Below are 14450 nucleotides of genomic sequence, written 5' to 3'. Positions count from 1 at the left end.
CGAGAATCTGTCCAGAGCGCACACAGGCAGCGAAGGGACGTGAGCATTTAAGGGTCTAATCACACCCTAGATAAACACAGGGAGAGCCCGCAAGCCTCGGGGTCTTCGGTGGGACGCTCCCTGGGGTCGGATCCCTCAGGCCGGCGACAGCCATCCGGGCTGAGCTCAGCGCTGCCCTCGCAGTTACGAGTCCCGCCCCCCGCGGCCCGGCCCCTGTTCCTCTCCTCGCCCTCACATCTGGGTTTATCTACGAGGAGTGGTTGCACACAGTCTAATAGGGGCAGCAGGCGCCTCGGCAGGACGAATGCCGCTGAATCTTTGATGCTCTGAAATGAGAACGAAGCAGGGGCTGGAGGTGCAGCCAGGCCAGGCCTCTGCTGCCCCCCCGCCGGCCCACCGAGCCACTGGCCACCCCTCAGCCTCTGTTACTGAGGAAACCCGGCCGGCTGTTTATTTTCACTAGGAAATCAAAGCAGGGTCGGTGTTGAGCGAGGGCCGGGCCGTGGAGGCCGCACCTCCCGAGAACAGTTCCAAAACCACTTGGTGTCCAGAAGGCCCTGGTGTGGAGCCCGCCTGGCCTGTCCCCGGTGGTCCCACTGTCCCGACGGGGCTGCTTCCGGCCGCCTGCCCCCAGGAGCCCTGAGCCCGGGAGCGGGCTTGGGGTGCAGCCGCGTAGGGTGGGGCAGAGCCTGCCATGGCTGACCTCAGCCACCCCGCACCCGCCACGGGCACCTGGACGACCCTCCTCTGGAGGCGCTTTCTCTCGACGGGGTGGAGTCCCACCGGCCGGCATCGGGACCCCGACGCAGCCGCCGCCCCAGCTTTTCACCTGCGAAGCCTGGCGGCCGACGGGCCCGTGGTGCGGGCAGCTTCCACACGGTGCCTCGGCCTTCGGAGGAGGAGAGGCCTGTTGGGAAAGGAAGCCCATGGCAAAGACGGGCAAAGGTGGAGCTTGAAGGAAACAGGAGACCCCAAGGGGCCTCACTGGTCCCTGTGGAGGCCCGAGGGGAAGGGCCACGTCCACAGAGCCAACAGGGGTGAGATGTAATCGTAGCGCCTGGTTGGAAGGGTTGGCGCTCGTCTAGGGGGCGCTGAGAGACGACGTGGAGAGGTCGGGGGAGGGAAGGAGTCAGGGGTCGAGCCAGGAGGGCAGCCGTCACTGGGAGGAGATCATGATGAGCAGACAGAGAGGAGGACACGGGGACCCCGAGTCTCTGGGACCCGAGGGCCCGGGTCCTAGGTTGACCAGCCCCGAGAAGACAGCCGAGAACTTCCGCAAGACAGGGAATCGTGACGGGTGAACAGTCCCCACGGCGCCGGACCTCAGGGGAGGGAGCTTGGGGCAGACCTCGGGGTGGAGTGGGCCTGGGGGTGGCCCTCAGATGGACCTCGAGGAGGAACTCTGGGTGGCCTCGGGGTGGCAGGCTCGGGAGGCCCAGCTGGCCATGTTCGGGTTCCGACCTCTGCCAGCTACACGGTCCCTTCGGTTGGAAATGCATTGACTGAGGTTTAAGCGCTTCTCCCTGTCAGTGCTAAGCTTCACCAGCAGCACTGAAAGCTTGGACGTGATGGGGCAGCACCGTCAAACTTCCGAGTGGAAATGGACTTTCTGCCCATCGCCTACATCAGGCCAGAGCATGGAGGTAGAGTCAGGACTCTCCAGACGTGCAGAGGCTCAAAGACGTACCCGCCGCGTACCTCCTCTCGGGGGGGGGGTGGGTACCAGAGGATGTGCTTCGGCAGAAAAATGGAGTAAACTGAGGAGGAGAACCCGCGTATCAAGGTGGACGGAGAGCCCCAAACAGAGAGGAGCTGAGAGCCGCTGCGGACCACAGGGCACAGCAGGAGGGCAGAGGCCCCTGCAAGGGGAGGCAGGCCTTGGAAAGGAAACAGGACCGTCCGGTGTGTTTTCAATCTGGAGAAAATACACCATGATTTACAGCAAGCTAAGCAACTTCAGAACGGGGCCATAAAACTTGAAGGAAAAAAGAAAACATTTTATGAGGGAAAAAGAAGTAATGCAGCGTAGCCCACAGCCTGGCTCGGCAGTGAAGAATCCCCACCTTATCTTAGTAGCTCCAGGTTTCACCTCAAAGCGTGACAGCCCTGTTTCTAGAGGAAAGGGATCATGGGTGTGGCGGGGATGGTGTCAGAGAACCGAATCCTCAGCTGCACAGAGTCATAGAACTGTGTACAGTTACTACATCAGTAAGCCAGCTAAGCACGTTGCCTAAAGGTATGGAAGTAACTGTAGCAGAAGGAACAGTTGAGAGCTCCTGCCCCTGGGAGATGGGTCGCGGTAGGAATACTGTTTCTTCCTTTATAAGTCTATCTTTTTTGTTTCGTAAAACAAAAATAATTAAAAACATGTTCAGTCACCAAAACTCATTCAAGAAGGAGTAGATAACCTTATGCTGATTACAGAAATGTAATTCATAGTTTAAAACCTTCCAAAAAGAAAACTCCAGTCCCAGATGGTTTCACTGGTGAATTCTACCAAAAGTTTAAGGAAGAAATGATGCCAGTTCTGCACAATCTCTTGCAGAAAGTAGAACACTTCCAATATTATCCTGGCACCAAGCCAGACAAAGACACTAAGGAAAGGAAAAAACCACAGACCAGTGTCTCACATGAACATAGATGCAAAACTCCAACGAAATGTTAATAAATCAAGTACGGCAATGTATAAAAGGGGAACACGTCGTGACTAAGTGGAACTTTTCAGGAAAGCAAGCCTGGTTCAACTTTTGAAAATCAATCAATGTAATTCACAGTATTAACACAGCAAAGAAGAAGAACCATCTGGGGCTTCCCTGGTGGCGCAGCGGTTGGGAGTCCGCCTGCCGATGCAGGGGACACGGGTTCGTGCCCTGGTCTGGGAAGATCCCACGTGCCGCGGAGCGGCTGGGCCCGTGAGCCATGGCCGCTGAGCCTGCGTGTCCGGAGCCTGTGCTCTGCAACGGGAGAGGCCACAGCAGTGAGAGGCCCGCGTACTGCAAAAAAAAATAAATAAATAAATAAGCAGAGCCATCTGGTTATCTCAATAGATGTGGAGAAGGTGTTTGACAAAAGTCAACACCCATTCACGATTAAAACAAAAGCGTTCAATTCTAGAAATAGCGGGAATTTCTTTAACCTGGTGGAGAACACCTATTTAAAAAAACCTACAGCTGATGACATACGGAATGAGAAAGATAAATGACGATGCTTTCTCCCTGCCATGGGGAATAAAGCCTATTAATTCAGCATCGTTCTGTAAGTCCTCCCCTGTGCAATGAAGCAAGAAAAAGAAAGACAAGTATATGATGGGAAAGGAAGCAGCAAAACTATGAACACACAAAACATCCCAGGAAATCCACCGAAAAGCTTGTGGAATGAATGAGTCAGTTACATGGGGTCAGCACCCCCGGGTGTATTTATCCAAGAGAAATGAAGCCCCGCAGCCGCTTTGCATCAACCCCAGACTGGAAAGCACCGCCACGCACACCCACGGATGCAGGGGTAACTGGCGCGTCCATGCAACAAGCCGTCAGCAAGAGAGCAAAGCAGCGCGAGTCTCAGGATACGACGTGGGAAAAGCAGACTCGAAAGTCCACACGCGCGGCGTGAGTCCGCTTATGAGGCGTCTGGAAAAGGCAGGGATCCATGGTTGCCAGGTTGGGGTGGGGACAGCCTGGCTGTGAAGAGGCGGCGCGGGGGCCTCGGGGTTGGTAGCGGTGGCTCCGCGGCTCCAGCCCCGGCCTCACCGGAGCGCGTATCCTTCCACGTCAGCCTGTGGGCTCGTGTCTGACAGTCCCTGAGAACCCACTCCCCAAACGGGCTTTCCAGGCCGAAGGGTGCGCACCCTTGAAGGCTTTTCAGATGTATCTGTGAGCCGTTCGTGCCGATGTATACTCTGCGCAGTGTTCTGGGCCCCCCTTGATCCTTGGCCTGGGGCAGGGGCCCCCGAGACCCTGGCCTGGTGGGGAAGCGGGTGAATTATGGAGCTCCTGAGGGGAACAGCTCAGCAATTTCTGATAAACGTGAAAACGTTCTTGTCTGCCAGCCCGAGGCTGCCGCAGCCCTGGAGGAACGCTAGCGGCTCCGTTTGGTTTTTCGGTGACGGTGGCTAGTAGCGTTCACGTAGGTTTGCAGTCCCGCACGGAATCTGATGTGCGGCCTCGACATTTCTGGACGTGCGGGGACATGGACGGTGTGGCCACACAGCCCACTGCCCTGCGTCCACGTCGCGGTCAGCGCAGGCTCGACGCCGCGGTGACGGAGCCGCTTCCTTGGGGGCAGCGGCCTCTGGTTCTTGAGCCGCAGGTAATTGAAGGACGCCCAGTGACCCTTCCGGAAGGAGAGGGGAGGGACCCAGCGCCCAGGGCAACGCCGGCTGGAGCATCACGCAGAGACTCGCAGGCTGGTGCCGAATCCCGTCCGGGGGAGGGGGCGGCGTCCTGCGGCCTTTCCCTGGGAAAGGAAGTCTCCCGTGGGACCAGACAGGACCCAGGGCTCTGGGGGAGGTGGCGGTGCCTCACGGGAGCCCTGGCGGAGCCCGTGAGTGGCACCAGTGCAGGCTGTGCGGGGGGAGCTGCAGCCTGGGGAGAAGGCCCTGCCTCCAGTGCTGGGGGCCCTGCCCACCCCCATGCAGCTCCCACCTCAGCCCCACAGCTATGCTTCTGGCCTCCTGCCCTAGAGGACGACCGGGCCACCCCAGGGCCCCGCAGCCGTCGAGGCCAGTTCTGGGCCACCCGCACCTCCCTGTCCCTTCTCCCCCCTCCTCAGGAGCCCCCTTGCCTGTGTGGGACCCTCCCTCCCACCCCCAGCCCGGCTCTTGCACCCCCAGTGAGAACCCCCTGCACCTGGTCCTGGTGAGTGGCGGGCCTGTGATGGTCGCGCGTGGTCCAGCCTGCGGAGCCCAGGGGTTCCTTACAGCAGATGCTGCGCCCTCAGCTCCCCGCACCCACGGGTGGCCGGAGGCGGAGGGGCCGAGAGGGGGTCAGGGCTCCAGTGTGGTAGCGGCCCAGCCAGAGAAAGGGGCTCTGGGTCCTGGGATTCCCTTTGCTGCTCCTGTTTCCTCTGTGGAGCCGAAAGGTGCTTGTGATTCTGAAGGGGGAGCCCTTTCCCTGGGCTCTGGGGGTCGCTGGTCCATTTGATTGGCTCTGGCACGTTCCAGGCCGTCTTCCTGGGGTCAGAGGTGGCCCTGCGGTTCTCATGGGAACACCCCCGGGGGACGCGAAGGGTGGTGTGGAGGTGAGACGGTCCCACCCACCGAGACCAGACACGGAGGTCCCCCACTGCCTGCGACCGTCCCAGGGTGTAGGGTCCACCTTCTCTCCCTCCAGAAACGACCGATCCGGAGTCTCTGTGTCCCCCACAAGCCCCCGAGACCCGAGCCCTCCCTTCCCACCCCGACAGCTGGGGGGCGGCAGCCGTTAGCAGACGCCCCGTCCGGCCCTGATGGTCAGCCCCCGGGGGGAGCGGAGGGCACGAAGAGCGGACGACTGGGGCCCCCAGCCTCGAGCCGGGCAGGTGGGGTGTGAAAGGTCCTCTCGGCTTGGGCAGGGGCGGCATCACCCCGCGGCCGGCGCACAGCAGCCCGTGCGGGGCAGCTATGGCCTAACTACCGGCGTCAGTGAAAGTGCAGGCAGTGGGGCCTTCAGAAGTGGGTGAACCAGCGGAACATAGATTTACCGCTGACCCAGTTTTGGCCAAACAGGCCAGATGTGTCAAATTATGATAAATCAGCGTCATCTTCTGGACTCAAAGTTCCAGACATAGCTGCCTCCAGGGAACCTCCTGGCTGGTCCCTGAGGGGGTGAGGGGCGGCGCTCACAGGACGCGCCTCTTCCCGGACCCACCGGATGGGTCAGGCCCCAGGCCGGAGCGCTGGGGTCGCTTCTCCAGCACGGGGCGGGCGGGCCGGGGGGCCTTTGTCCCTCCCCCACCAGCACACGTGGCCGCAGCCCACCTGAAGGGGGGCCAGCGGCTGCACTTGGCCCAGGGATGACGGGGGACCCAGAGCCCCAGGTCGGCCTGGACGAGGGGGCGTCGTCGGGCTGCTCCTGGGGCGGGGGGTCACGGGACCCCCAAGCACCCCTTGGGCTGAGGTCATCAGAGTCCCGAGCAGGTGAGGCAGGTACGACCTGGGGCTCCACCTTCCCCTCCCGCTCACCTACCAGCGGGTCCCCTTCCCCCGCCCAGGTTTCCAACCCTGTCAGTCCCCACGGCCCCAGCTGCGCCTTCCTGCCTAAATCCTGGAGCTGCTGTGTCCTAAGGCCCCAGGCCCAGCGGGACGCCCCGTGCCAGGTGGTCAGAGGCCCGGGGCATCAGCGCCGCCGGGGAGGCGCTGTAACCTCTCAGAGCCTGACAAGGGTGTGCCCCAGGCTCGCCCTCAGGGCTTGGAGCGCCCACCCCCACCCTCGCTGCTCGGGAGTGGACTCGGCTTTTCCACCCGTGTGCCCCACGAGCGGGTCCGAGACCGAGGTGGGGTGGGAGCCCTTCATCCAGCTGGAGCCGCCAGCACCTCTGTTTGAGGATGGACCTGCCCAGTGACATTCAGGGCTTTATGCGAAAGCGGTGACCTTCCGGGGCCACGCGGGGAAGTAAGCACACGGCCGGGAGGGTGACTGACGTAGAGGCCAAGGCGCTGGGCTCAGACAGCTCATTAGTGAGAACGCCAGGCTCCGCTCGATACACACACAGCGCCCTGGGCACTGGGCGGCTGGCTCAGAAAGTGCAAATCGAAGAGGTTAGCGGGAGTCGGGGTGCCCCAGGTTCCCCATTGACACGTTGGTGTATGGCTTGGGGAGCAGCCCTGCGGGGTCCTGCCCACCTCTGCGCCCTCAGGGCACCGAGGCCAGCGCTGCAAATGTCTTCTGAACCACGACCTGCTCCCCGTTGGGAGCACCAGGCGGGTCCTCACTTCCGGTCCGCTTGGCGACGGAAGCTCACCACTTCTTGCTGGGCGGGGACTCAGAGGGACGTGAGCCAGGTGGGGGCGGTGCAAGGCCCCGGGTCCCCTCACACCCGGTGTGAGCCGCGCCGAGACTGACAGCAGAGAGCATCAGGGGCGTCCACTGAGTCTGGTGTGTTCTCCTGACCTTTCCTTCTGTTCCTCAGCAGTGACAGAGGTACCCTGGGGAGGGGACTTGGGCTGGCTGGGGGCTCGGGGTCAAAGGTGAGACGTGGCCAGACGGGGCAGCTGGGGACGTCTGCACACTCTCTGGCTTCCGCTCTGGACGCCCCTGCACACGGAGCCCCGACACCGGGGTCCTCACTCACTGTCCACACCCAGCCAGCCACACTCTGTGAGATTAATTAATGTCTTTTTTAAAAATTAGCTTTGCTGGGCTTCCCCGGTGGCGCAGTGGTTGAGAGTCCACCTGCCGATGCAGGGGACACGGGTTCGTGCCCCAGTCCGGGAGGATCCCACATGCCGCGGAGCAGCTGGGCCCGTGAGCCGTGGCCACTGAGCCTGTGCGTCCGGAGCCTGTGCTCCGCAACGGGAGAGGCCGCAGCAGTGGGAGGCCCGTGTACTGCAAAAACAAAAGAAAAAACAGCTTTGCTGATATATAATCCACACACTGTACAGTTTGCCCAGTTTGAGTGTACGATTCAGCGGGTTGTCATATGTTCGCGGGTTGTGCTGCCGTCACCACCGTCTGATTTTAGAGCATTTCCACCTCGCAGAAGAGACCCAGTGCCTTCAGTACTCACTGCCCGGCCCCACCTCTCCCCCCACCAGCCCCAAGCAACCACGGATCAACTTTGTCTTTATAGATTTCCTTGTTCTGGATCCGTGAGAACAGAACCACCCAGCACGTGTCTTGTGTCACTGGATCCTTTCACTCTGAACCATCTTCAGGGCTCGTCTGTGTTGTAACAGGAACGAGCGCTGCATTCCTTTCCGTGGCCCGATAATGTCCCCTTGTACGGCGCTACCAAGTTTTGCTGATCCATTAATCATCGGATGGACATTTGGGTTGTTTCCAGTTGTGAGTCGTGCGGCCACGAACATCCGTGTGCAGCTGCTTTGCGCACGTGCATGTTGACTTCTCTGGGCTCACACCTAGGAGTGGAATTGCAGGGTCATGTGAGGAACTGTATGAGGAACAGCCAGGCTCTTGTCCAAAGTGACTGGACGGTTGCATGTTCCCGTCAGCAGTGCGCGAGGCCCTGATTTCTCCAGCACTTGTCGTCTGCTCTTTCATTCTGGCTGTGCTGGTGGGTGTGAAGTGGGACCTTCGAGTGGGTTTGATCTGCACTTCCCTGATGATTAACGGTGTTGAGCCCCATTTCATGTGCTTCTTGGCCACTTGTGTATCTTCTTCAGAGAGAGGTCTATTCAGATCCCTTGCCCATTTTTTAAATTGGGTTGTTTGTCTTTTTTATGGTTGAGTCGTAGGAATTCTTCCTGTATTCTAGATACAAGTCCCTATCGTACATGATTTGTAAATATATTCTCCCATTCTGCGGACTGTCTTTAAAGACCTCATCTCCAAAAAGTCACCTTCTGAGGTACTAACAGTCAGGGCTTGAACAGAAGGGTTTTGAAGAGGAGCACTTCAGGCCTTTGAAGCGATTACGTTTTAAATTTGATTCAGTTTAATTCATCTATTTTATCTTGTTTGCTCCTGCTTTTGGTGTCACATCTAAGAAGACTCTGGGATCACTGGTTTCCAGCCTGAAGACCTTCCTTTCGAGTTCTTGTAAGGCAGCTCTCAGTCTTGTTTATCTGGGCAAGTCTTTATGTCACCCTCCTTTTTTAATGACAGCGTTGCTGGATGTAGGATTCTCGGGTGTCTTCTGAGCACTTTGAACACACTGCCCACTGCTTTCTGCTGGGATGTAGGCGTAATCTCGCCAGAGTGAGCTCTCAGGTGACCTGTCGCTGTCTCTGCTGCTTCCAAGGTTTCCTCCTTGTCTTTGGCGGTCAGCATTTTTCCTGTGATGTCTTTTCCCTGCTGGAGCTCAGTGAGCTTCCTGGGTGTGTAGGTCCTTGTTTTTCAATCGATTTGGAAGTTTTCAGCCACGGTTTCTCGAACACTCTTGTCCTCCTCTCCTCTCCCCTTCCTGCTGGTACCTGGATTCCCTGGTTCCAGCACGATCCTTGCGTCTCTCTGTTCTCAGCCTGCGTAATCGTCACCAATCGATCTTCAAGTTCACCAAACCTTTTCTCTGACAGTTTACATCCACTGCTGAGCTCCTACAGTGAATTTTTTGTGATTGTACTTTTCAACTTCAAAATTTCCACTTGGTTCTTTTTAAAGTTTTGTTTATTGATCTTCTCCATCTGATGGAACGGATTGTCATCATACCTTCCACTACTTCTTCTTCTTCTTCTTTTTTTTTTTTTTTTTGCGGTACGCGGGCCTCTCACTGCCGTGGCCTCTCCCGTTGCGGAGCACAGGCTCCAGACGCGCAGGCTCAGCGGCCATGGCTCACGGGCCCAGCCGCTCCGCGGCATGTGGGATCTTCCCGGACCGGGGCACGGACCCGCGTCCCCTGCATCGGCAGGCGAACTCCCAGCCGCTGCGCCCCCGGGGACGCCCCTCCACTACTTCTTTAATCAAGTTCTCCTTCGTTCTGTGAATGTGTTTATAAGGGCAGTTTTGAAGCTTTTTGTTCAATCTGACGTTGGGTCGCTCTCGTTGGCAGTTCTGTTGCCTGATTTCTGATGTGTGGGTCATACTTCACTGTCTCTTTGCCTGCACTGTGATTTTTTATTGAAAACTAGACATTTTAGACAATACAATTTAGGAACACTGGATATTGCCTTCCCCTGTTCCCCAGTTCAGGGCACATTACTGTCATTTGCTTGTTTAGTGATTGGTTGGATTATTTTAGTGAAGTCCATTCCTGCCCTGCCCCCTGCCCCACACACACACACACACACACACGCACGCACGCACGCACGCATGTCCAGCCCTTGGCGCTGCTCCTCTAAGAGGCCCAGTCACCCTGGGAGGACACTGCTTTTGGTAGCACTTGGGTCTCTTTCCCTGATGGAACTTTGAAAGTCCTCTGATTGCTGGCTGACTGCTCTATTGTTTTCAGCTGCCCTTGGGCATAAATTCCTCTAGCAGCCAATCCAGCCGCTTCACGGCTCTCAGGATGGAACAGTTTCTGAGGTCAGCTGATACTCGTTCTGACTCCAGGAGGGCTCCTCCAGTTCTGCACCCCAGTTCTCTCCTGCAAACTGGCCACCCCACAGCCTAGGCTGTGTCTTCATTAGGTCCACAAACGTCCTCTTGTTTTCCTTCACTGCAACCTCTACCACTCTTGAGAGCACCCTTGGGTTTGAACTTCACCACTTTCTGTTGCAAATGAAGTCGGTTCCTCTGGAAGTGATCAGGGGCATCTCACTTACAGTCTGCGTCTCCGCTACACAGCATCTCTGTGCCAGGGCTCTGGGCCTGGGGGTGGGGCAGTGGCAAGCTCCTTCCTTGGTGACCCCCATTCTCTGAGCTGACTGCCCTGCAGAGAGACGGGGAGCCAGCGGGCTGAGGTCCTCTCTGTCGTCTCTCCTGGCGTGGAACCACCCTCACAAGCGGGGGCGAGGGCTCTGGGGGTCCCGGCGTTCTCAAGATACAGCCTCCGTTCCACTGCAGGGGTGGGGGCTGCGTGGGAGCAGGTGCCCCTCTTCCCAGCCGCACTCCCCGGGGACTCGGCCCACGGGACCAGGGAGCCCCGCGTTGGTGGCTGCAGCCTCTGGACTGGAGCCCCCTCCTCGCTGAGCTGGGACGCTGGGGGAGTCTCGGTTCAAATACCAAAGACTCCTTTTTAAACCAATTTCCACAGATTTTCTTGAATACATTTGTCAATTTCTGTTGTCCTCAGGAGTGTTTCCAGAGACTTTAAGTGGTTGTTTTTTAACGATTTTCTCTGGTTTTGCTGGGGAGTTGGTCCGCTGAGCTCTGATTGCTGTCCTGTGGGAAGCCAACCTCCCAGTAAATTTTTGTGTTGTTTTTCTTTTTACAGGAATTGGGCTTTTTTGGTGTACAACCCTTGCCCTTACAGTGGCACATGTGCACGGGTGGGCGTCAGGAGGAAGGGCAGCCCGGGAGGGACAGGCCTCCCTGCCCCCAACACGTGTCCCCTTCTCCCCCCCCAGGGCGAGTGCTCCCCCAAGTGCCGCAACCTATTTGTGCTGGAGACGGTGTGTGTGGCCTGGTTCTCCTTCGAGTTCCTGCTGCGCTCGCTGCAGGCTGAGAGCAAGTGTGCCTTCCTGCGGACACCGCTCAACATCATCGACATCCTGGCCATCCTGCCCTTCTACGTGTCGCTGCTCGTGGGCCTGGCGGCGCGGCCGGGCGCAGGCGGCAACAAGCTGCTGGAGCGCGCGGGGCTGGTGTTGCGGCTGTTGCGCGCGCTGCGCGTGCTCTACGTCATGCGCCTGGCGCGCCACTCGCTGGGGCTGCGCTCGCTCGGCCTGACCGTGCGCCGCTGCGCGCGCGAGTTCGGGCTGCTTCTGCTCTTCCTCTGCGTGGCCATGGCCCTCTTTGCGCCACTCGTGCACCTGGCCGAGCGCGAGCTGGGCGCGCGCCGCGACTTCTCCAGCGTGCCAGCCAGCTACTGGTGGGCCGTCATCTCCATGACCACCGTGGGCTACGGCGACATGGTGCCGCGCAGCCTCCCCGGGCAGGTGGTGGCGCTCAGCAGCATCCTCAGCGGCATCCTGCTCATGGCCTTCCCGGTCACCTCCATCTTCCACACCTTCTCGCGCTCCTACTCGGAGCTCAAGCAGCAGCAGCAGCGCGCCGCCAGCCCCGAGCCCGCCCTGCGCGAGGACAGCACGCACTCCGCCTCTGCCTGCGCCTCCGCCGCGGAGGACGACGGCTCGCAGGGCCCCGACGGTGCCGGCCCGACCGGGGACTCCGCGGCCGCGCTGTGGGCATCCGCGGGGCCGCCCTGACCCGGCGGGGACGCGGCACCGGCGAAGAGGCTGCTCCCCTGGAGCTCCAGGACCAGAACCGCATTCTCGCCTCCCGCTGCGCACGGAGGGACGGGGACGACTCTGGGGGCCCGGCTCCCTTTGCCGTGCATGTTGCTCGCTCCGCACAGCCCAGAACTTGGCCCGGGGCTGACCCCGGCCTGAATCGGGGGGTCACAGCCATCCTGTGCTTTGGAGTTGAACTCCAAGGAGCGTCACCAGCCTGTCCTCCGCTTTCCTTCTGCCTCTGGACTTTTGACTCCGTGATGGCCAGCTAAAAGTAAATTCAGCGATCCCAGAAGCTCCAAGCCTGTAGCTCGTCCCCAGGCCTCACTTTGACCTTCCCCTGCGCGTCACTGGTGGGGGTGGGGCGCAGTGGGGCTGGGAGAGGGCACAGTCCCTTCCTGCGCCCGCCGTGTCACCCACAGTGGGCCATGCCCATCAGAGGGGGTCTCCTCATCACGCCTGCAGAAGCCCACATCGCTGCCAAGCGGTAGGGACAGAGGTGTGACACTGATGCTCACAGCACGCCAGTTCCTTCGGGAGAGGGAGGTCCCAGCCCTGACCTCTGACCTCCCTTCCCCGGCACAAGCTCCGTGGGGATCTTCCGGGATCCCTCCTCATCTGTTCGCCCCTGAAAATGCCCGGCAAAGCTGAAGGCCTGCACGTCAGCCGGCCCCACCCTCCCCTCGGGCACCCCGGCCCCCGGCCCCGCCCGGGGTGACTGAGCTGCTTCTCTGGAGGCCAGAGGAATCTGTGCTCGTCACTTCGCTCGTCACCCAGCACGGCTGGTCGTCCGGGAAGAACCGCTTCCTCCTGCGGGGCGGGGAGGCCTCGCCGATTTTCCCTCCAAGGGTTCGGTCAGCGGTGGAGTAACCCAAGGCAGCTGTCCTCTGTCCTCCCCCGCCCCCCGCAGTGGCTCTGAGGGCACCCAGGCGCCCTGCAAGACCAGAGGCCACCTCGGGTCACGGGATGGGGTGCCCGTCGGCCATCCTGCTGGGAACCGCGGGTGTGTGGGGAGGGGCGGAGCACACCCACTGCCCACCACGCGGGCGGAGCGCCAGCCGCTGGCTTGTCTGTTCCGTCTCCCCACCGCCACCCCGACCACCCCCCCCACACCGTCCCTCCGGCTGCGCTCTGGAAGGCTCCGCTGGCTGTGGCCTCGGTTGCCCATCTGGGTTGGGGGCCGGGAACTGGCCAGGTCCCCGCCGGCCTGCTCCCTCATGCATGTCAAGGAAACCCAGACTGGAGACACTCCTATGGGACAGCTCTGTGCGTCTCCTGCAAGACGTGGTGTTGCCATCACTGCCTCCTTGGCCACCTGCTGAAAACGCTCGAAAGCACTGCAGGAGGGAGGACAGGAGACTGAGTTTGCGAATGCAGCTGTCTCAACCCCCCAAGTGCTGTGCCGAGAGCGAAGGTCCGTTCCCGCCGACTCACGACTCGCTCACGCGGGGGCACTGGGTTTGATCTGGCCACCAAACCAGTGGGCAGGCTGAGTGGGCCAGGCACACCCCTCTGCACCTGAGTTTCCCCATCGGTACAACCAGAGTGATCCGGAAGAACCCTCTGGCTCCACAGCCCCAAGATGCAGGATCCTGGTCCCCGCCAGAGCTGTCTGGTTGACCCCAAAACGTCTGCAAAGCGTTTAGGGGGTGACTTGCGTCTGTGACATTCCAGGAATCAGCCAGCGCTCCCCTTCCCCTCAGGGCTGCTTTCTGCACAGGCTGTGCATCCTCCCTTGGGCCCTGACGGGCCCTCCCCCACCCCCAGCTGACCCGCGTGTGCCACTCAGACTGAACAGGGCAGCTCCAGGGCTGAACATGCTCCACCGTCAATGTTGAGGGTTGGAAACCCCCATATTTGCTTCCAAAATAGCCCCAATTCCTGTACTCCTTATCTTTGGGGAAAATGCATCCCCCGCCTCTGCGCGCACGCGCGCACACGCACAGAGTTTCTTCTTGGCCAGCTGGATACCGGGGCTGGGGTGGTGAGGGCAGCTCGAGAGCTGTGGGCAGGGTGCCGGCACCGTTTGCAGCTCTTTATCTGCTCAGAGCTTTCAGCAGCTCAACTGAACGAGATGAACTTTCTCACGCACCCCAGGAGCTGGGGCAACAGCACCATTTTGTTCCCATTTCCAAAATGCTATCCTCGTTGAGAGGAAGAGCTATAAAAATAAACAGGGCATTTAGGGTTTGGGGGAAAAGTCACCTTCCTATATTTTTTTCACTAGAAGCCCCGCTTCTCGTGGGGCTATTAAAAACGTCTGCCCTTTCCCCGGTGGATGGCTGTGCCCAGAGCTCGGGGTTCAGAGCTCTCGGGGCAGCAGCTGGGCCTGTGAAACAGCTCTCTCTCCTCTGTGTCTGAAGGGCAGCTCCAGGGCTCGCTCCCCAGAGGAACACGGGAGCCTGTTCAGTGCTGTTTCCCGGCTCAGCAGTGAAGTCCCCAAAAGGCACCTTCATGTTTTTTGTTTTTTTTAGTATTTGAACTTCTACGGCATTAATTTTTTAATTAAAATAGATATTTTCAATTA

At 59.6% G+C, this 14450-nt stretch overlaps 1 protein-coding gene across 1 annotated transcript in view; it reads left to right on the top strand.

Moving 5' to 3' along the window:
- Nucleotides 1–13038, top strand: part of KCNG2 (potassium voltage-gated channel modifier subfamily G member 2) — a 33221-nt gene extending 20183 nt beyond the window's left edge. Inside the window, exon 2 of the mRNA XM_079943516.1 lies at nt 11099–13038. Coding sequence (XP_079799642.1) covers nt 11099–11899 — 801 coding nt within the window. The 3' untranslated portion in view covers nt 11900–13038. The remainder of the gene's footprint in view (nt 1–11098) is intronic.
- The last annotated feature ends 1412 nt before the right edge of the window (nt 13039–14450 follow it).

Source organism: Stenella coeruleoalba (assembly GCF_951394435.1).
Source record: "Stenella coeruleoalba genome assembly, chromosome: 14".
In the NCBI taxonomy this organism is placed as follows: Eukaryota; Metazoa; Chordata; class Mammalia; order Artiodactyla; family Delphinidae; genus Stenella; species Stenella coeruleoalba.
This window is presented reverse-complemented; position numbering and strand designations above follow the sequence as displayed.